This window comes from Crassostrea angulata, chromosome 4 (assembly GCF_025612915.1).
Source record: "Crassostrea angulata isolate pt1a10 chromosome 4, ASM2561291v2, whole genome shotgun sequence".
NCBI classification, from domain to species: Eukaryota; Metazoa; Mollusca; class Bivalvia; order Ostreida; family Ostreidae; genus Magallana; species Magallana angulata.
Window position 1 is genome coordinate 6440741 of NC_069114.1, and position 22767 is coordinate 6463507.

Sequence of the window (22767 nt, forward strand, 5' to 3'; positions counted from 1 at the left end):
AATATAGGGTATTTGCGAGTGGTAAAATGCAAATATAAGTAATAAACAACGATTATTTAGTGAACATGGCGTTATGAATAGCAACTGCTCTGCTGGCATATTTTCCATGATGCGCTAGCGCGCATCATGGAATATGCCAACAGAGCAATTGCTATTCATAACGCCATGTTCACTAAATAACGTTGTTTATTTCTTAACTGTATAAGAATCGATCACCTTTAACTTTAAGGTGTAGTTTGTAAATTTACCTCAAACTCTCGAGTAGAGTTTGTAAACTTACCAGTAACGTTAAGGTACGGTCTGTTAATTGACACCGGGGCGGTTTACAAACACTTTCCTATAACGTTAGAATACGGTTTGTAATTACCTGTAATGTTAGCATATTAAGTTTAGTAAACTTACCTGAAACGTCATGGTACGTTTTGTAAATTCACCTTTAAGGTCATAATACGTTTTGTAACTTACCTATGGCGTCATGGCACGTTTTGTAAACTTAGCTATGACGTCTTGGTACGTTTTGTAAATTTACCTGTAACGTCATGGTAGGTTAAGTAAACTCACCTGTGACATTAGGGTACGGTTTGTCGTTCCTGCCGTCAATTAGAGACATCAGTGGCTCCAGCAGTTTTTTGATGTCCTCGGGTTTGTAGTAAAATCCAAACGACACCAAATGGTCCACCAGTCGCAGTACCTGGTCAGAAAAGGAGTATATTACTTGTGTTCAGTTTCTGTGTGGGTTTGCCTTTTTTTTTTATAATCAAACATATTAACAAATTTGTTTTCAGTATCAAGCTATCACCTGTTTGACGAGTAAGTTGTTTCCGATCGTTGAGGCTGTCATGTCGCCATTGCTCGCGAGAAAATGCGAGATCCACTCGCAGAGAATTGGGAAATACTTATTGGTCTTTGACAGCGAATTATCTACAGTTTCCTGAAAGCAGAACACATATTATCTAGTGTAATGAAAAGTTAAACGTTTATTGTAAAGTAAAATCTTATTTGCTGGCAAGTGGATTTTTTTAAACGCCATAAATATAGGTGTTTAATTCAATGTTTAAAACTTACAGGTAGTTATCACGAACATTTTATGTGGAATTTCCATAATAATGTGTAAACTAAAGGCATTTCGTTCAGATAGATATTTACTGTGTAATGTATTTGGTTTAAATGGCTATGTATAACATTTGAAAAAAAAAACAAATGAACTAAACCAACAAATATTGGCAATATATTCATAGCAATAACAAACCTGATTTCGGCAAACTACCTTTAGCTTTGTGATAGAATAGTTCGCTATTACACCATATGGGTTCGTAAGAATCAAGTGGAATTTATATGAATTCAAATGATCATAAATTGATTCCCTTTATTACATGAAGTAACTTACATGATAGAAAATTCTTTTTGATTGAACTACTTTATCATTAAAAGTTCTAGCTGATTTATATCTTTAATTAAAGAAACCCTGTACAGTGTACATGATTTTTGTTTTTTAATTTTAAAAATGTGTCCAGAAAATTTTAGAAAGCATTTAAGATACAAAAATGTTTACTTTTTTATAATTATTCAGGTCTTCTCAAATGAGATTTAAGGTCTTCCAGCGAAACATCAAAAATTGAAAAGTGTTGTACGAGTTTTCCGGCCAGAAAGCTAAGAGGATATTATCGACAGTTTTGAGGTTCTAGGAATCAGGTACTACATGAACCAAAACAACACCTGACATTCACGTGTTACCTGTATTATACGAATTAATGCGGACCTAATTGATTAGGATTAAACGCTGTGTGATTGCATGGCATCATGTAAAAAGAAAGAAAACGTGACGAATAAAATTCCAAATTTAATTTGAAAATATATATTATACTTTTGTGATTCATTAATTATAAGTTTTTGATAAAAACTGTGTTATGTTGTCCTGCAAAAACTTCGTTTAACTAATTGAAAAATGGATAGACTTGATTTTGTGCAACATTCACAAAAGATAAAGAACAGCAAATGTTAAGGTTCATCAACCAAATCTCATAAATGTAATATCATTATTCATAATGAAAAAAAACATTCATCAAAATAGAAAGCATATGCAAACAACTTCAGAAACGTTGCAGCTAAAACAATCTTTGTCAAAAATCACTTTTAGGATTTAAAAACTGTATTACATGATTTAAAATTATTTTATTTAATTATCCAGAAAACAACTGAAGCTATAATATTTCCCCTCCTCGTATTATGGACACTTTATGAATTTTGTTTGTAATCTTAATATCAAAGTGCAATATGAGTTATCTTTCATTACAGTGGATCGATGAACCTTAAATCAACCAAGTGCAGTCAGTCACTCGACAGGGTGAAACAATGCTAGGTGTCTTCTGGCTGACAAATTTTTATGACCTGAATAGTATTTATACGTGTATGTATAAACATATTTTGAAATGATTTAATTTCAATGTATGAATGATAAGCATATACATGTAATGTACAATTAATTTGGCACACCGAAGTTTTGAATTGTTAATAACAATCTGGTGTGTGGATGGGGACACATTCAGACAACAGACGTAATGTGATACAACACAAGTTTTTAGCCAGGACCGCATTAAATCAATGAAACTGGACCATGAAATGAAATTCAAAATCATCGCATTTTATTCATATTCATTGCCCAAACTTGTCAACGATTTGATTTTTATTTGTTCATTTGGAAAATCGTTTTTGACTGTTCCATTACAATATTCTGTTTATTTTTGTTTGTTTGAGAAAAGTGAGTTATAAATAGCAATGTTAAAGTGTGTCAGTGTGAGTAAGGTATATGTGTGTTCGTGTTTTTGATTTATTTAATGTAACTGGATAAAAAAATACATGTAAGTCTATAACACAAAACAGAATGAAAGACAACTACAGACACAAGACGTTTATCAATCAGGTTTAACAGACAGGTACATTGGTAAACACAAAGATATGAATACATGCATCAAACATACCCTATTATTATCTAACCGGGAGTTCTAAAAAATGAAAAGCAATTAAACTTTGTTAGATGTGCACCTGTAATGATATTACCCACAGCCAAAGATATATATAGATCAAACGCGGGGATTTCATGTGACTTTTTTTTGTTGAGTACGTGCTCATACATGGAGAGAAAACTATGAAGTGATTTCATGGCATATTGATAATGTAGTTACCGAAGCTACAGATACCATAGAAAGACGAATGAATCATAAATGGTCTTGTACGAATTGATGGTATGCCATTATTTACTACCATTTCGCGAAGGGAAATATATTGACCTTGACCCCTCTCCTAAATGATATGAAAAGAGTGACCTTGATGAAAAAACAACGGATCTTATGGAAAAAAAAATAGTTATACATGTATCTGTATAAATTAAACAAATCTGAATTTTTCTGATACGATCTTGATACGAATCATAGAATGATTTACAACAAAGATGAATAAATTATGCTAAACAGCCAGACAGTCAGACTAGTAACGATTGACCCCTCATCTGTTTTAAAAAAAGTCATAAAAAAAATTAATTCGTACCTCGGCTGAGTCGATGTCGTCATAGATGTAACAAAGCTTGACCCGGTCTACTACTGAGTGGTTGTCACCAATATCCACAAACATGGCTGAAAAGAATTTCAAAAAAAATATTCAGTCAAATCAGGGAAAGTTCATTAATATTTGTGCAGAATTATAACTTTTTTGAAGTTATGCAACCTAAAGTATTCTCTATAAATTAAATTTTACATTTATATCGCGTTATAATACATGTAAATAAGCATGTAAAACTAACAAAATAAACAAACAGGAATAGCTAGATATGACATCATAAATAATCTCAATGATTATGGACTCTTCTATCATGCTTTTCATACCGAATTTTGTGTTTTAAGTAATAGTTGGATATAGCATGATACATGTAGTAATTAAAAATGAAGTCACAGCGTAACACTGATATTGAGGTCAGAATGTAATATTTGATAATTAAATGCAATGACGCCACAGTGTCACATATACTGATAATGAGGTCACAGTGTAACAATAACTGATAATGAGGTCACAGTGTAACAATAACTGATAATGAGGTCACAGTGTAACAATAACTGATAATAAGGTCACAGTGTAACAATAACTAATAATGAGGTCACAGTATAACGATCAATAAATATGAGGTCAAGGTATAACGATCAATAAATATGAGGTCAAGGTATAACAATTACCACAATTACTAAATATTAGGTCAAAGTGTAACACTTACTGATAATGAGGTCACAGTACTGGGAGCGGAGTTTGTCCGGTAGTCGTTCGTCACTCAGGCAGGTGAACGCCTCCTCCCAGGTCAAATAGTTCAACTCCTGTGTGATCACATTGATCGAAAAGTCGTTTTGACCCTAAAATGTAGAAGTGACAGTTTTTAAATTTGATGTTCAAATGATTTAGAAAAGAAAATACTGAAAGATGACATTGTGAAATTGACAATACATTGTTCACTGACACAGATTAAATCCCGTAGAGTCAAAATATGCTGCATCGAAATTTATTTTAATTCATGAGGGCAAACTTTCACAAGTAGACAGATTTTAAAAGGTTTGTTAGGATAAATATCAATAAAGAGTGAGTTAGTTTGCATTCTTGTCTTGGAATAGGGTCATCAACATATGCTTAGTATTTTGAGCCCCCACCCCTCCCAGGAATAATTTAAATTATGTATGAATTCGTTGGTTCTCACGTGACACAGGTATCTGAAGAGCTCGAGCTGGTGTTCCAGGAACAGATAAGCCTCGCTGGTGTTGCCCAGGGCGAACTGGGCGAGCTCTGTCCAGGTGCGGCCCTGGGTGGTGGACACGTACACAACATCCTTCTCCTTGCCGATCTTCTGTCCAAGGTCAGTGTAGTACACACAGTTCTGTCGGCAGAATCAAAGAATTGAAAGTCACGAGAGGTAATATCTTATACATTTTGAGTACAAGTACGTAATTTGTCGTTTTATTTGTCATAGATTTCTATCTTGAATATCATAATTGGATATTATATAATATATAGTTTAATGTCGAAAGTGTCCTAATTAAGTCGCACAATATGTTGCCGGAAACATTTTTTTTTCAACTTCGCATCGTTTTTTTTTCAGACAATTTTGTTTGTGAATTGGCAAACGTATCACATAATATATACACTTGTACAAATACTTGAAACAAAAACATATTAATGAATCTTCAAAAGCTTTTAATTATCAAAACAATATCTATTAATAATATTACCCTGCCGCCTTTCATTAGCCAGACTTCCGTTATATAGCGCTGGTTGTCGGCAATAGACACGCCGTCACACACACACAGGACCTCCAGTAAGTCCAGATATCGGTGGTTCTACACACAAAATGACCAGTCAACTTTTAAATAACATGTTAACCGGTAAAAACAGATTTGCGGGATAAGAAATTGTATTTGACGTATTTTTTGCTTAAATATTATTCAAAATGCTTTCAACAGCATACCAAGCATACCAATGTGTGTTTATTTTACCATAGCGTCGTTAATTTAAGAACTCACGAAAATGTTTGATTTTACAATTTTCATTCATAAATCCTTGTGAAATTATTTATCAATCACAGAAATGTGGATCTGCATTGTTTAAAAATCACAAACCACGTAATTATGTGAATTGAACATTTTTTATGGAATGAACAGAGTGATTGCTGCAATAAACATTTTATGTAAGATCACGACATACCTTGTCCCTCTGTAGAAGACCGACGAAGTTGTCGATGTGTTCGTGGGAAATTCTGTCCACGATTTTTCTGTTGTCACGGATCAACTCCATCACCATGTGAACAGAATTCAAACCAATTTGACCCTGCCACAATTAAACGTTAGAAATTATTTTAAGAATGGAATATTGCATATGTATATCAAAAAATCAATGAAATGTAAGTCTTTATTGTAATTAAAAATCAGAATCATTCCCAGACCTCTCTGAGCTCGAACTGGGACTGGAAGAAGTCGATGTACTTGGCAATGTAGAGCTCGTTCTTCCGGCTGTCTCCCATCAGGTACACGTACATCACGTGATAGGTTTCCACAAATAACTTGGTCATGTGACTGCAGATAAACCATTTAAACATTTACCCGTATTTCATGTAACATATACTGACGTACAGAATAACAAATAATGTTGTTGGTGCATTTTACAATAAATTGCCTCATGTGTACTAGTATCAGAACATTTTGACTACTGTCTCGTACATATATCGTCTTTAAACAGAAGACTTTTATTAGACTTACAACTGGTCAGGCGTGCCTCTAAATGGTATCTGTAGAAGCTTTATCAACAGCTCAACAATCTAAAAAAATATATGAATACTTAGTAACATAAACTTTCCTTTCTAATTTCTTTGAACACGTCACTACATGCACTCATCCTTTACGGTTTCACAGTTATGTAAATTCAATCGATCTTTATGAAAAAGTAACTTTAAATCATAAACCGAGGTTAAGCATGCATTTATTTAGAGGAAAAAACCCTACTCACCCTGAGGTTTCGGAGCAACTTCTGTCTATTCTTGATCGGATGACCGTTCACTACCATGAACGAACTTAACTCTTGTAAGGCCTTAGAAATAACAGCAAATAAAAATAAAGAATTCTTTGTCAAACAGTTACGATATAATGTAAACAAAAATTAGCGGAAAATGACAATGCAAATGTTTTAAAATATCCAGACCCTAATTCAGGGCATCCAGTGCAATGAAAACCTCAAACTTATCAACAGATTCTCAAGACATGTTATTTCTAAGAAATCAAGTTCATCCGGTTAAAAAAAATCCTACCGATTCTGCATCATGGGCCATTTTTGCGTTCAATGCATGTCCTTCCTTTTTCTAAAAAAAATGCAAAATATATATATTTATGTATAATTCATGAAAGTTTTTAAAAGCATAACTTTTTATTACTTGCAAAAAATATAAAAGTAAAAATGAATTGAAACTTTGAAAGGGATATTAGCAAATGGATATTATACATGTACTTACGTCTGCTATCAGCTTTTGAACGAAGGGGACCATTCCCGCCATGTGGTTGAAGATTCTGACTAACTCCTCGTCTACTTTCTGTATGGTGAACGCGTCGTCATACTGCATCTCCTCTATCGTCTCGATCTGAAACAACAATGGTTAACCGTCATCATCCACGCTGATTGGTTTTAGTTAATACGCTTTGAAATGATTCGATTTTCGATATATTTACTTAGATCGACCCTGTCTCCAAACTTAGTCATATTTTGTGAGATTAATGGTCAGGTGCCACATGTTCACTTCATTTTTTTATTTTCTACACCTAATTGTCGTTTGTTGAATGTTTAAAGTTTTGACTTGAATTATCTTCTATTTCCGTTCAATCATATTTCCTGTTATTAAAGATCGAGCAAATGTCTTTTAGACGTCTTCTTAAAAATTAATTGTCATTGTAACAAGGCGGGATATTTGTAGCAAAAGGACCCGGAAGTGATTATTTACTGACCACTCGGAACTCGGCCGTGGTCCATTTTAACGCCGCCATGGATTGTATGTTGTCATCACCATCTAACTGTTTCTTCTTGTATGTCTCTGAAATACAATGTAAAAACCAAACCATCAAATTGTCCAGTTTCAGTGTTTCTGAATGTGCAGAACATGTTCTCGATAAAAATATAACCGAGTGGTAAGATCACTTTGTATATTGCTGGTAGTATTAATTTTAATATTGTAAACAAAATGTAAATTCGACCATGCAAAATAATTGTTTATCACTATTTTAAGATAAGGTTAATTTGCAGGTTGTACAATGTAAATAGAGTAACTTTCTTACAAAACTATTTCGTTTGATGCAATCAACACAGCGACTACGGAAAATTAGACCTCCCTCCCCCACCAGTGGCTAGTAGATCTAACAAGAGGCCCATGGGCCACATCGCTCACCTGAGCAACAATTGCCTTAATTCTGATCAAATTAGCATTACAGTATCAAAATATCTTGACAACTAAGTACAGTAGATCTTGCTAAAAAAATAGAAAATCTGTCAATTTTTATCCACCTCTTTTTTTGGGTAAATACCAAGCCCCTTTTGTTGTTGTACCTGTAAGAAGATTTTTCTCTATTCCAATTTACCCCCCCCCCCTCCATTTCGTGGCCCCCCTTTTCTCTAGGGAATCATGGTTTCATCAAACTTAAATCTGCATAACCTGTGCTTTCACACTAAGTACTTGGAGTTTTGGACCGAAAACTTTCCCAGAATATTTTTAAAGATTTTTCTCTATATATTCCTATGTAAAAATTCAAACTGCCGTCATGGCCCAGCCCTATCACTAGGGACTGTGATTTTGCAAACTTGAATTTACACTATCCGAGGATGCCTCTACACAAGTTTAGGCTTTTCTGGCCAAATAGTCTTTAAAAAGAAGATATTAAAGATTTTCTCTATATATTCCTATGTAAAAATTCATCCCCCATTGTGGCCTCACCATACCCCATGACTATTATTTAAACAAACTTGAATCTTTACGATCTTGGGATGCTTCCACTTAAATTTGGGCTTTCCTGGCCTTATAGTTTTGAGAAGAAGATTTTTAAAGATTTTCTCTATATATAAAAATTTATCCCCCATTGTGGCCCCGCCCTACCCCCAGGGACCATGATTTGAACAAACTTGAATCTACATTATCTGAGGATGGTTACAATTTGAGCTTTCTTGGCCATAAAGTTTTGAAAAGAAATTTTTTTAAAGATTTTCTCTATATATTCCTATATAAAAATTTATCCCCTAATTGTGGCCCCACCCTACCCCTGGGGACCATGATTTGAACAAACTTGAATCTACACTATCTGAGGATGCTTCCACTCAAATTTAAGCTTTTCTGGCCTTATAGTTTTTGAGAAGAAGTTTTTAAAAAAAATTTCGATATATTCCTATGTAAAACATGACCCCCCTCTTGTGGCCCCACCCTACCCCCGGGGACCATAATTTGAACAAACTTGAATCTACACTACCTGAGGATGCTTCCATTTTAATTTGAGCTTTTCTGGCCTGATAGTTTTGTAGAAGAAGATTTTTAAAGATTTTGTCTATATATTTCTATGTAAAACTTGATCCCCTAATTGTGGCCCCACCCTACCCCTGGGGACCATGATTTAAACAAACTTGAATCTACACTATCTGAGAATGCTTCCACTCAAATTTAAGCATTTCTGACCTTATAGTTTTTGAGAAGAAGATTTTTAAAAAAAAATTCTGTATATTCCTATGTAAAACATGACCCCCCTCTTGTGGCCCCACCCTACCCCCGGGGACCATAATTTGAACAAACTTGAATCTACACTACCTGAGGATGCTTCCATTTTAATTTGAGCTTTTCTGGCCTGATAGTTTTGTAGAAGAAGATTTTTAAAGATTTTGTCTATATATTTCTATGTAAAACTTGATCCCCTAATTGTGGCCCCACCCTACCCCTGGGGACCATGATTTAAACAAACTTGAATCTACACTATCTGAGGATGCTTCCACTCAAATTTAAGCTTTTCTGGCCTTATAGTTTTTGAGAAGAAGATTTTTAAAAAAAATTTCGATATATTCCTATGTAAAACATGACCCCCCTCTTGTGGCCCCACCCTACCCCCGGGGACCATAATTTGAACAAACTTGAATCTACACTACCTGAGGATGCTTCCATTTTAATTTGAGCTTTTCTGGCCTGATAGTTTTTTAGAAGAAGATTTTTAAAGATTTTGTCTATATATTTCTATGTAAAACTTGATCCCCTAATTGTGGCCCCACCCTACCCCTGGGGACCATGATTTAAACAAACTTGAATCTACACTATCTGAGAATGCTTCCACTCAAATTTAAGCATTTCTGACCTTATAGTTTTTGAGAAGAAGATTTTTAAAAAAAAATTCTGTATATTCCTATGTAAAACATGACCCCCCTCTTGTGGCCCCACCCTACCCCCGGGGACCATAATTTGAACAAACTTGAATCTACACTACCTGAGGATGCTTCCATTTTAATTTGAGCTTTTCTGGCCTGATAGTTTTTTAGAAGAAGATTTTTAAAGATTTTGTCTATATATTTCTATGTAAAACTTGATCCCCTAATTGTGGCCCCACCCTACCCCTGGGGACCATGATTTAAACAAACTTGAATCTACACTATCTGAGAATGCTTCCACTCAAATTTAAGCATTTCTGACCTTATAGTTTTTGAGAAGAAGATTTTTAAAAAAAAATTCTGTATATTCCTATGTAAAACATGACCCCCCTCTTGTGGCCCCACCCTACCCCCGGGGACCATAATTTGAACAAACTTGAATCTACACTACCTGAGGATGCTTCCATTTTAATTTGAGCTTTTCTGGCCTGATAGTTTTTTAGAAGAAGATTTTTAAAGATTTTGTCTATATATTTCTATGTAAAACTTGATCCCCTAATTGTGGCCCCACCCTACCCCTGGGGACCATGATTTAAACAAACTTGAATCTACACTATCTGAGAATGCTTCCACTCAAATTTAAGCATTTCTGACCTTATAGTTTTTGAGAAGAAGATTTTTAAAAAAAAATTCTGTATATTCCTATGTAAAACTTGATCCCCCCATTGTGGCCCCACCCTACCCCCGGGGACCATGATTTGAACAAACTTGAATCTACACTACCTGAGGAAGCTTCCACTTTGATTTGAGCTTCTCTGGCCTAATAATGTTTTAAAAGAAGATTTTTAAAGATTTTCTCTATATATTCCTATGTAAAACTTGATCCCCCCATTGAGGCCCCACCCTACCCCCGGGGACCATGATTTGAACAAACTTGAATCTACACTATCTGAGGAGGCTCCCATTTTAATTTGAGTTTTTCTGGCCTGATAGTTTTTTAGAAGAAGATTTTTAAGGATTTTGTCTATATATTTCTATGTAAAACTTGATCCCCCCATTGTGGCCCCTCCCTACCCCTGGGGACCATAATTTGAACAAACTTGAATCTACACTACCTGAGGATGCCGCCACACAAGTTTGAGCTTTTCAGGCCGAATAGTTTTTGAGAAGAAGATTTTTGAAAAATACCAACAAATTTTCAATAATTCTCAATTATCTCCCCTTTAAAGAGGGCGTGGCCCTTCATTTGAACAAACTTGAATCCCCTTCACCTAGTGGCGCTTTGTGCCAAATTTGGTTGAAATCTGCCCAGTGGTTCTTGAGAAGAAGATGAAAATGTGAAAAGTTTACAACGCCAACGCCAACGCTGACAACGACAACGACAACGACGACAGACAACGGACAAATTGTGATCAGAAAAGCTCACTTGAGCCTTTGGCTCAGGTGAGCTAAAAAGTAAACACCCCATTTTGCTAGCTACTATAGTAACTACGTGTGATAATAAGTAAAGACCCCCGCCCCTCTTACCTGACCCCCCGTGCAGCCATTGACCGGTGACTACGTGTTCCATCCTACAGTAGCTGTCTGGAGGAATATCATCACTCTCCTGTACGAATGTAAGATATAATGTAATCATATTAAGTGCAATGTGATAAAATAAAATATAATATACAATGTATTATAAATATTATGTATACGTAAGGTAATAAAATGATTTTTAAATTATGAAATACGAATTGAAGCCATACATTGCAGTTATCAAAATTCATCGAATTATAAAATGCACGTTTTTATATTGAGGTTCAAAAAAATCTTCTTTTTTTTTACCCTTATGACAGGATGAAGTCTAAACACAGTTGCAGGGTCAAGGTGATCACTCGTCAAGGTCACCTGGCCGTCCTTGACCGTCATATACTTCCTGGTACACATGTGTATGATCTTACATTGTTGTTCCCATTTCAAAACTCCTCCTGCAAAGATAAGATTAATCGTATAAACTTTTACAATGGTATTAAAGACATCTTTACGCTGATCTACATGTATATTTTCACCAAAGCTAATATTTCTATGTTTTAGTACTTAAAATAGAATTAATATTTATTTGATAATTGGTACCTATTATGTACCTAAACATGTACCATACGTGAGAGGTGTTATACTTACCAGACACGGGGCCCTCCTGTCGCTCTATCTGCCAGTATGTAATGGCGGAAGTACTGGGAGACATGGTCTTAGGAATGGACTGGTTTATTGGACGAAGGCGCATGTGAACTATTTTAATGTAAAGAGAAAAAACCCATCAATTGTCATGGTAAAGATAACCATAGTGAAGTACAATAATTAAAATTGGTCTTTGCATATATTAAAATGTATCGCTGATAAATGTCAAAACACCGGGATTTTTCTTTCTACAAAAGTCGTTCCTACTGTGTTTGAAGTTTTTATTTTTTTTAATCATCTAGTTTTGATGATAGAAGTGTTACCATCTTCGCATATTTCGTCGTCAAACAGTCCCTCTGCTACTAGGTAGGCCTCCATCTCCTTGTGGTAGAACCGGATGATGTCTCCGAACTGTAGCTTCGTCTGGTCTCCGGCTACGGGTTTGTACTTCCGGTTAATCGTAAATCCGGACTGTTGGACAGACACGTTTAGTTCGTGGCTGAAAGCAATCAAAACGTAGATAAATGGCTTTTCTGCAAGATTGTAACACCATAACAGAAAACAAAAAGGAGATGCATTACTAGTAAGTGAAAAACCGTAGACTAAAACTGTTCACATTTCAGTAAAGTTCGAGATACTACAATGTATGATGTCAACTATAACAATTCAATTTTTAATTAATTATTAAACAACATGGATGTGAAACTTTTCCCTTGAGTCATCTTTTTCAAAGCACAATAATGATACAGAATTACGGTTTACGGAACAACAGCAATCACATAGAACAATATATTACAGATAACCAATACATCTTGGAACTGGTGCATGGGGATAGTGTTATCGTTGCCCGGTTGTTCTCTTATTGTTGTTGTTTAGTTGTTTAAGGTTGAAGATGCACTATTTCGTTGTTGTTGTTGTCGTTATAATTGTGTTGTTGCTGCTGTTTTGTCATTCTTGTTATTATTGTTGTTGTATCATAACTGACCTTTTGCTGTAGACTGATCCGTGACCCAGCAGAGGTTTGCTCACGTGCAGGAAGGACCCCGGGGATTTCATGCTCTCCAGCACCACCTGGTCGTCAACTTGTACCTGAACAAAGAAAGAATAGGTGGAAAAATGAACCTGTATAGTGTGTGACCCATTTTGTATTTTAAAAGTTTATTATGTAATCAAGTTCTCACAGTAAAGTTTTCAGCCCTCTTTTGATATAAGAAAAATATTTATCTATATGACAGCATGACTGTTCCCCATTGTAAATAGACGTACCACATCTCCCTCGGCCTTGACCTTGTACCTCGGCATAAGTCGAAAGAGCGCATGCTTAGAATTTTCCTCCTTCAGCTCCACCTGGAATAATGTGAAGAGACTCGTTTCAATGTGGTTGAAATCAATTGGAAAAAATTCAAAGACAGTCAATTTTTTTTTTGGATAACTATATTTACCGCCATATTGTTGGATTCTGTATCAGAGGTTTTGGTCGTGCTCACATGAATATACTTGTTTGTAAATTGATGTCGGAGCTGAAAAGAAAAGAGTTCAACAGAAGGAGGTCTTCATGATTGTACATGCTATAGTAATAAAACATTTTATCTATTTTTATTGATATTACAATATTAGATTTTTTGTGCATGGATGCTTCTGTTGTTAAAATATACATTAGGTTTTGAACCACTCCCATTTTCTGCATTGTAACATTTACCTGTATAACCTGTCCATATAGAACTTTCTTCCCCAGCTGTCTCTTCTGTTCCAAAATGTTGTCATCATTTTCAGCGTCCGCTGCAGCCTATAACAGAAATGCAGACATGCACAGGTACTAGTACTTTACAAATCAATATTCCGATTTGACATAAAAATGTTCTTTGGAGAACTCCTGTACAGTTTTTCAATATACTGAGTATGATATTATAGCTGAGGAAGAGAGGGGCATCATGGTTAATTGTAGTAGAAAGTTGTTATAGAGTCGATGGGAAGAGTTATCTTCATCTTAATTTCTGTCGTTGTGAAAGAAGGCGGATTGCCATGCGGTCTTTTATTTGTGTTTGCCTTGCTTTCTACGAAGAAGGGCATTATCGATACAAAAGGCAAATCAAGATAGCGGTAGCTCAGAGAAAAAGTAGATACAAGCATTATAATTTATAACATTTATTTTAAATAAATGTAGAATTAAAATAGCCCATTCTCGTAAAGACATATAGGTGTATCTCAGCAAATAGAATTGGTTTTACCTATCTAATTTTGTGTAGTCTGCTCCCAATGAAAACTTTAATTAAGAGAAGCAATAGCAATAGTTTCCTTTCATTTTACTTTGAATGTTTCACCAGATTTAGAGAGTGAATTCTTTATTTTGTCCAAATATGATACTTATCAACAAAAAAATGCATGGGTTTTGACAACTTTTGTTGGACAAAGGTCATATGTCAACATGTTTATGCTTAATATTGACTTTAATATTTAAAGAGAGCGCTGAGGGATGATTAACAGTGGGTGTGCATTTAAATTTCATTCACGTGAAAATTCAATGCATGTTCTATATACTGCCATATAAGCTCAAGAACTTTAATAGAACTTAGGGAATGTTTTAAGTCCTTGCCCGATAAATGGAAAATTTAAGTATACGCGACGGAATTCTCTCTCTCCTCTCTCTCTCTCTCTCTCTCTCTCTCTCTCTCTCTCTCTCCAAAAATGGGAAAATTTTCAATTTCATTTACTTTATAAGACCATGAAAGATAGAAAGCACGCAAGATGTTAAATACATGTCTGAGATCATTTGATATGTATTATCAGCACTACGACATTATACATTTATTGCATGATGGTGAGATAAATATGAAGATTTATTCCTCTAAGAAAAATCATATTTTCCGAGGGAAAATCATATTTCTCCAGGATAATTTAATTTTTGGGTGAGAATAAATCTTCATGTTTCCCGAACATTCATGCAATTAAAGTTTTAATGTATAACGTACCGATCAACATATGAATACACACAATACATCGATTTCTAATAATTTTACGACTTGTCGAACGCAATTACGTTGTGATTGTTTGTTATTTGTTTTTTTTATAATTATCTCTTTTCTTTCATAGATTCGAATCAAACATAGTAAAATTAGGAGAATTCAAATCATTTTAAAAATATTTATAATTTGATCATCTCTGTTAAAATCGTATGCTCGTATTGGCTTGTTCATACATTTGGATGAAAAATCCCGAGACTTCTGTAGAGGAGAGACACAATATGTATTCCCCGGGAGACTTGACGTTGTCTTCGCCCTGTCACGTGACTTTCTTGACTAATAAGATGACGCGTTATATAGAATGATCATATTGAGGTAAAATAAAATGTATTGACAAATACACATTATATAAATAGTGCCTGTTTGGGAGGGTAACAGTTGAAATTGACACCCCGAGAAACCATTGTCAACCGACGCGAAGCGGAGGTTGACAATGGTTTTCGAGGGGTGTCAATTTCAACTGTTATCCTCCCAAACAGGCACTATTTATTTTGTTATACTGAATGTCTTTTTTAAATTTTTAAGAAAATTTTACTGCTTTTATATAGGAATAACGTGAATTCTACAGCGAACCGTACGCGCATAGTTTTCGCGCATGTAACATTTTTTAATGTTACCCGTTGCCAAGTGCGTTGCTAACGCTGAGGGTAATAGTAAATATTATTAACTGCGTCTTAACCAATCAGATTTCAGTATTTAACATGAGAGTATAACAATAGAATTTGTTTTTTGCAAAACAGAATAATTCTTAGCTAAGCATTGTGTTCACTCTTCGAAATTTTCAGTTTTCGCCAAACAAACTTCAAAAGCCAGTCACAAAGACTGGTTGAATTTTAAACGACGAGGACATCTAACCAAAGGTTTTACAAGTTCTCCAAAATATTTACTGTCGTTATAATGAGATACATCCCCGAATAATTGTCCAAATGAACTCCCCAAGGTGTCGTTGGTATGTCACCAAATTTATTACCTCCTCAATGTATTTTCTACAATGTTTTAGGTACACATGTATACGTAAGACTGAATCAATTACTCAAAAATATATTCAACAAGATACGGGGTATATGACTATACTAATCCGGCGAACGTTTTACTTTATAGGCATCTAATAAATTAATATATGACTAATTAATCATTCAGAAGTTGGTTCTACATGCAGTTCCTGTCTACAGTGTATGTGGTATAAGACGGTATCTGACTGAAAGGAATCACCTCGACGGCGAATTAGGTTTATCAAGGTTTGGGAAATGTGACTGAAGTAATTACTTCGACATGTACATCTTACAAATAGGGTATAGGGTTTGTGATTGAATGAATTACTTCTGCAAAGGTCCAACAAAGTCAGAAATGTGTAACTGGTTGAACTACTCATACCTTGGCTCTGCAAGGTCTTTGGCGTGTGACTAAATTAATTACTCCGACAAAGGTTCGACTTGGTCCAGGGTATGCATATACATGTACATATACATGTAACTCCTACATCCTTAGGTATGTGCTGAATTTATTATTATTAATGTGTATGTTTTACATAAAAGTTAACCTGTGGTGTATGATTGTATCAAATACTTTGCCGTACGACTTACCTTTGCTCTGGACACGGCATTTCGCATGGAGATGTTCTCGGGGTCATCTCCTAATTTGGCCTGTATCTTCCTCAGCTTCTTGTTCAGTTTGTATCGATTAGCGACCTCCAGATGAAAGGAAATCACTGACAAAAAAAAACAACACAAAAGTTGTCTTGAATTATTTCAAAGAGACAAACAAAAAAGCAATGATTCAATATGTGTCTAAAATGTTTGAGTTTTTTTTTTGGCAAATTTATAGAAAATCAGTGGATTAAACATCTCTTTAAGAAAAAAACAAAACAGATAAAAGAAAACATTCACAGAACGCCTAGCGGATATATGAAGAGACACCATAGCTAATTTTCCTCATCTTGGTTATTTCTTTTTTAACACAATTTATTAAAAAAGAATAGAAGTTGTGCATTTACTGAAAGTTCGAATGTTTTACTGTAACAAATATATCGCGATTGCGTGTTAAAGATGTTTCGGAATTCGAAATTATCATCATATCGACTCGAACATTGCATTTAATACATCACGCGATTTAAAAGTGACAACAGCTGTCAATGGAATATTGGATATATAGCTTTTTAGAAATTAACAGGTAGTGGAAACAATTCATGCACAGGATCATGTACATGAATAATTAAAGCGTCTTAAATCTTAATGTTAAGAACTCTTTACGATTGTTACGACCTCAGAGTTGCTGTACCATCCCTGTTAGTCTGGTATATTTGTTGTGCTTTTTCTGATGTTGTTGAACCTTCACAATTAGTTCTGTATACTATCCTGTTAGTTCTGTATTTGTCGTGTATTTGTTGTTTTTTTGTTATTCTTATATTACTGTTGTTGTTGTGCCTACCCGGTTGATCCTATATAGTTGTTGTTGTGTGGTCTGTACCTTCCCTGTTGATCCTGTGTATTTGTTGTTGTTGTTGTTTTTGTTGATGTTGTACCTAACCTGTTGGTCCTGTATATTTGTTGTTGTGTTGTGTGTTGTTGTTTTACCTACCCTGTTGGTCCTGTATATTTGTTGTTGTGCTGTGTTGTTTGTTTTTGTTGTTGTTGTACCTACCCTGTTGGTCCTGTATAATTGTTGTTGTGCTGTGTTGTTGTGTTGTGTTTTTGTTGTACCTACCCTGTTGGTCCTGTATATTTGGCCTTTGTCTGTCCTGGCGAGAACCCACTGCGACCTCATTGTGTACGGAGCTGTAATACAGAGATACATAACGTTAATATAGATCGGGGTTACATGAAACATAATTATAGCAGTCATACAATAAACCAGTAAGTTAAATCTACTAAGTTAGATGTACCAAACTGTTCTATCTGTATCTATATGTAATTAAAATTAATATACGTCATGCATCATGAGGCCTCTATAGGAAAATAAATTCTATTTTATTATATTGATATACATTTTATTCAATATCAGGTCAGTGACTTGAATTTAAACTCGTAACCTTGATCTAGAGTAATTCATACACATTCAGCCATGGAGAAAGTTATAAGTATTCGTCACTGGGGAAAAGTACAAATTCAAACAGATAATTGAATACCTCTAAAAGCCAAACGTTTAAAAACCAGACATTTTGTATTTAAAAAGCTATTTACCGATCTAATCTCAAGCCTTGGAAATAACAAATACAATTACATACATTAATGGTTTAAAAATTCGATCATTTTTAAAATCTGTAAAACTGAATTTAATGAGTGCAAGGGGTGGCCATTTTGCTGCAAGTTTATATTTTGAACAGAAGGTGTCGATAACTATTCATTAATTCCTGCAGTCAATAATTAAATGTCCCTCGCACGTTAATTTTCAGGGTTCTTAGTTTTTGTTGTTGGAGCCATCTGTCATTTTTATATGTACAAAAGAATCAACTTTTATACAAGCATGTTCGCATATATATTCCCAAATATACTTTCCCAACTTACATTAACCAAAGCATTTTGCTAATTCTACAGTACAAAGAGCGAATAAGTCTTTGGAGAATTTTCGTAAGTAAGGAAAAAGAGACTTTAAGCATTTATATATAATTCCCAGGAAATCTTCATCTGTTGGGTGTATCAGAAATTTTAAGACACCGACTGTAAGATCGATCACTAGTACTTTTTTTGAAAGATTAATTTTCTTTTCGTTATGCCGTTCTTTTGAGCTTTATAAAACGGTCTTGAATATTAGAATGCTTTGCATGCTTTAGAATGCTTTTGTAAATCATTGATACTTCATAATCATTATTTAGTCAAACAATTTGCAAATAAATATTAAATACTTGTATATTTAAACACATGTGCATGTTCAAAATATATATCTACATGTACATGTAGCTCTCACTTCTCAGGAAAACATTTATTAGCCGTAGTTGTTATAAGAATTGCATGCATACATGTACGTTTGTAATTATACAAAGACACCTATTAATATATAGTCATAGGTATAGGTCATAGGTATACTGGTCGTTTATATCCAAAGTCTTTTTGAATCAGGAGGTCAGTATTTAGTAATTCTCCGTACTAAATAATGCCTTTGTATACCTCGTGCCGTTAGTGTGCCAAGAAAATATAAGACTTTGCTTGCTAAAAACCAAAAACCAAAGTAAGTATTGAAGGTACATATATATTTAGGTTTCTGACTACACTTTCTTTAAAAGGAAAATTACATACATGGAGGATTATACATTGGGACAAAGGAAACCATGCACTTTGCTGAAAGCCAAACGAACGCACGGTAGTCACTTATAAATCAACGAGTTGAATTAATTAGCAATGTTTGGTATTAGTGCCCATTGATTGCATATGTCAAACTACGGCATATAATGCATATGATTTACAATGATTTTTTTTCAATGAATTAAATTTAAAGTCTAGATACGTCCTAACATGGGAGGGGGGGATCTACTTATTTTTTTTCCTCTCTCTCTCTCTCTCTCTCTCTCTCTCTCTCTCTCTCTCTCTCTCTCTCTCTCTCTCTCTCTCTCTCTCTCTTTCATTGCATCGTAAATTAATCATAATGCACTATTGATGCATCAGTATGATGACATATTCAAAAATTAAAAGAAAACTTTTAGTTTGTTAAAGTCGCTCTGTTACATACGTAATTAATGCAACTGTAGTGTTATTTTATGTGTTAACCTTAACAATTAATCACTTTGTTTGAATGTTTAGGTGCGAATGCAGGGGGGCAGGGGTGTGTCGAGAGATCATTCAACTTTTTAATACAATGAACATATAATCGTGTTTTATATTAAAAAAAACTTATTGGAACAAAGTTACGGATTTTCTGTTACAGAAACAATTTGGTTAAAATTATCATCCTCATTTTTTATATATTTTTATTTTTTTGGTTTGTGGGGGGGGGGGGGGGGGGCTCACACTATGTACATGTATTCCTGTTATAGCTCGCATATTGATGGTAGATGTTTGTGTACATTATCGTATTCACCAAAACACTCCTAGAGATCATTGCTACAATGGTTATTAAACAGTAAATACTAGTACAAATTCCAACTGACATCGGAAGTTCCAAAGTATATCCATTACATTTTGTAGATATTCAAAAATCTTATACTATTTCATTTGTCGTGTTGTAAATTTTGAATGTATCGGATTGCAGTAAATACAAAATTTACAACATGACAAATTCGTCATTTAGTAAATGAACAGCAACTACGTGCATGGAGATTCTTTTTTTTTTTTCAAGAAATGGGCTTAATCGTCGTATTGACCTAAAAAAAAAACAGCAATAATTGTTTATCCTAGAATAGCATTGAAACATTTCTTCGGATAAAAGTAAATGAGTTGGTTTAATCTCATCGTTAAGATTTTGAATGTACTAAGATTTGTCATCATAGTTGCAAAACGAAATTCCTAAATACAGCTCTGTAGTCTCAAATGTACAGAACGATCAAGAAAAGGTGTTATATTTTGTAAAACTGTTTGCTGAGACAATGTAGTTACACCGTGAACCTATATAAATGCATGAATCTTTAACTTCAAGGGCGCCACTAATTAAAAGTGGCATATTAAGGCAAACTTTATACTAGTATATTTTTTTCACTCACAAAACATGAATTAATGTGTGAAAAAATAAAGAAATACGAATACTCTTCCATCGGCCAAATACTCTCTAAGATGGAAAAACACACGTAAAAATAGTCACCCAAGTTAACAGATCACAAGCCCGAAACTTTATTCACTCGGAGTAAGTTACGTATTGCCGTCAATAAAATCCCTTTAAATTGCGTAACCTTTATTATTTGTATACTCATGTTTATAAATTGACAGATAGGTCCGATGGCCCGGGTGTTTATTCATTAAGTTATTATATAATATACATGTCTCTATATTTGTTTATAAAACTCATGTCACAATAATAAATCATTAACTTACTTACTTACTTACTAAAAAAAAACAAATGTCGTTAAGATCGGAGGTCAGCCATTTTGTGGCCACCTTAATATCAGAAATGGCAATAACAGTAATGTTACATCTAATGAAATGTAAATGTGTACATTTTTTAATCTGTTAAAACGTCTAATAAATTGGCTTTTTTGTTTGTTTTATTTTAGTCAATCTTATACCATATCAAAGATAATCACAAACTTATATTCACCCCAAAAGCATGAAACATATCGAAACAGTCTTATGATCATGAATTAAGCGTAAGATCAGCCGATTATGTTGTGAAATGCTGTGAAAATCGCACAATACATACAATATTCACAAGTGTTATTGAGATTTAATCCTGCATTGTCTACTAGAATTAAGAGATTAAGGGTTATATAATTTAAAAACCTCATAGTTCATGCTTGTACATACTGGTCACTGATTCCTTTAACAAAACGATTTCATAATTGCGACACTGTGATTAAATTAGACTTAATAAGACCATCATTCATCTTTTTTATCCTTGAATTAAACTGCCAAGGACAAACGAAGCTAATATTCAAATATCATAGCAGATATAACTAATGATACCCAACGCACTATACATAGTTTCATTATAATAAACTCTTTAACTATGAGAAAATCATTAAATCTTTAGTCTTAAAAGAATATTCTTTATCTAGCTGTAAACTCTCTCTCTCTCTCTCTCTCTCTCTCTCTCTCTCTGTGTTACTTTCAACTTTCCGTGCATATATGGTATTATTTAGGTCCTGGGGAACTTATATGGTAGCACCTACTATTTGATTCGCTGAGCAAACTGGCACAACATTTATTAGTTATCTTTTGGTAAATGTTTGTGTGTTTTATTCATTTGCTAAGTTTTGAAAAGTTCCTACAATTTTTAATGATCATGTTTTTAAAGTTTTCTCACAGTTGATAAATTTTTTATCAATTCAAATTTAGTGTTTATCGATCCCTTTTGTAAATCCACTAGAAATCATTTAACAGGAGTCCTCGTCGTACCGTACATGTTATTCAAACACCGAACTGTCTGTCTTGTTACATGGTAATAACCCAAATATTTCCCATTTCATTTTAATTCTCTTTGTATTTGATACGGTGCCGTATAACGGAATAACGTTCTAAATTTCTTTGCAACAAAGACGCCCTCTCTCTCTCTCTCTCTCTCTCTCTCTCTCTCTCTCTCTCTCTCTCTCTCTCTCTCTCTCTCTCTCTCTCTGACCATGCAAGTACTTCAATGCAGTTTACTCCAAACAAATTCTAGTATCTTACCTGGACTGGGTAGAGAAAATAAATCCAAAACTCTCCGCGGAATACAAACAAATTGTATCCCCCACACTAAGTGTGTCATCCATATTAACTCATAAAATAAACTAATCACTAATTAATCCTACGAAATCATCGCCTTTCTCTTCCACCGAATCGTCGCCGTTAAAAATAAAATCCTTGATTGGTAGAAAATGGCAATGTCTCTATTCGTCAAATGCACACGGACATATATAATACTGGACCTGTTATATGTTAAAATTCGGAGTCTAAACACATGTGTAGGTAATCCTTTTAAGGCGGATTAGGGGCTTGGTTACCCGTGTTGATTATAGAAAATAACACCAGTTCCAATGAAAAGGAAATTCCGACATTTATTAAAGGGCGCCCGACTCCGTATTCATTTGTCTGAGTTTTGTCCTCTCCTTTTTTAAATGGCCAGGAAT

General features: G+C 34.3%; 1 protein-coding gene across 5 annotated transcripts in view; it reads right to left on the reverse strand.

The window, feature by feature from the left end:
- The window catches only part of LOC128179647 (inositol 1,4,5-trisphosphate receptor type 2-like), a 48491-nt gene extending 25724 nt beyond the window's left edge, over positions 1-22767 (reverse strand). For 2 of the 5 annotated variants that reach the window (XM_052847154.1, XM_052847153.1), the window contains exons 1-25: positions 22328-22767; positions 17784-17854; positions 16664-16788; positions 13760-13846; positions 13503-13580; positions 13327-13407; positions 13046-13149; positions 12384-12559; positions 12064-12171; positions 11728-11870; positions 11428-11506; positions 7518-7603; positions 7031-7156; positions 6830-6880; positions 6532-6612; positions 6285-6343; positions 5972-6101; positions 5734-5856; positions 5262-5369; positions 4733-4909; positions 4262-4394; positions 3544-3629; positions 2979-3002; positions 800-931; positions 562-691 (exon numbers count right to left, since the gene is read on the reverse strand). In XM_052847154.1, the coding sequence (XP_052703114.1) occupies positions 562-691; positions 800-931; positions 2979-3002; positions 3544-3629; positions 4262-4394; positions 4733-4909; positions 5262-5369; positions 5734-5856; positions 5972-6101; positions 6285-6343; positions 6532-6612; positions 6830-6880; positions 7031-7156; positions 7518-7603; positions 11428-11506; positions 11728-11870; positions 12064-12171; positions 12384-12559; positions 13046-13149; positions 13327-13407; positions 13503-13580; positions 13760-13846; positions 16664-16788; positions 17784-17854; positions 22328-22410 (2581 nt within the window). In that variant the 5' untranslated portion in view covers positions 22411-22767. The remainder of the gene's footprint in view (positions 1-561; positions 692-799; positions 932-2978; positions 3003-3543; positions 3630-4261; positions 4395-4732; positions 4910-5261; positions 5370-5733; positions 5857-5971; positions 6102-6284; positions 6344-6531; positions 6613-6829; positions 6881-7030; positions 7157-7517; positions 7604-11427; positions 11507-11727; positions 11871-12063; positions 12172-12383; positions 12560-13045; positions 13150-13326; positions 13408-13502; positions 13581-13759; positions 13847-16663; positions 16789-17783; positions 17855-22327) is intronic. The other 3 variants (XM_052847157.1, XM_052847156.1, XM_052847155.1) reach the window with 2 other exon arrangements.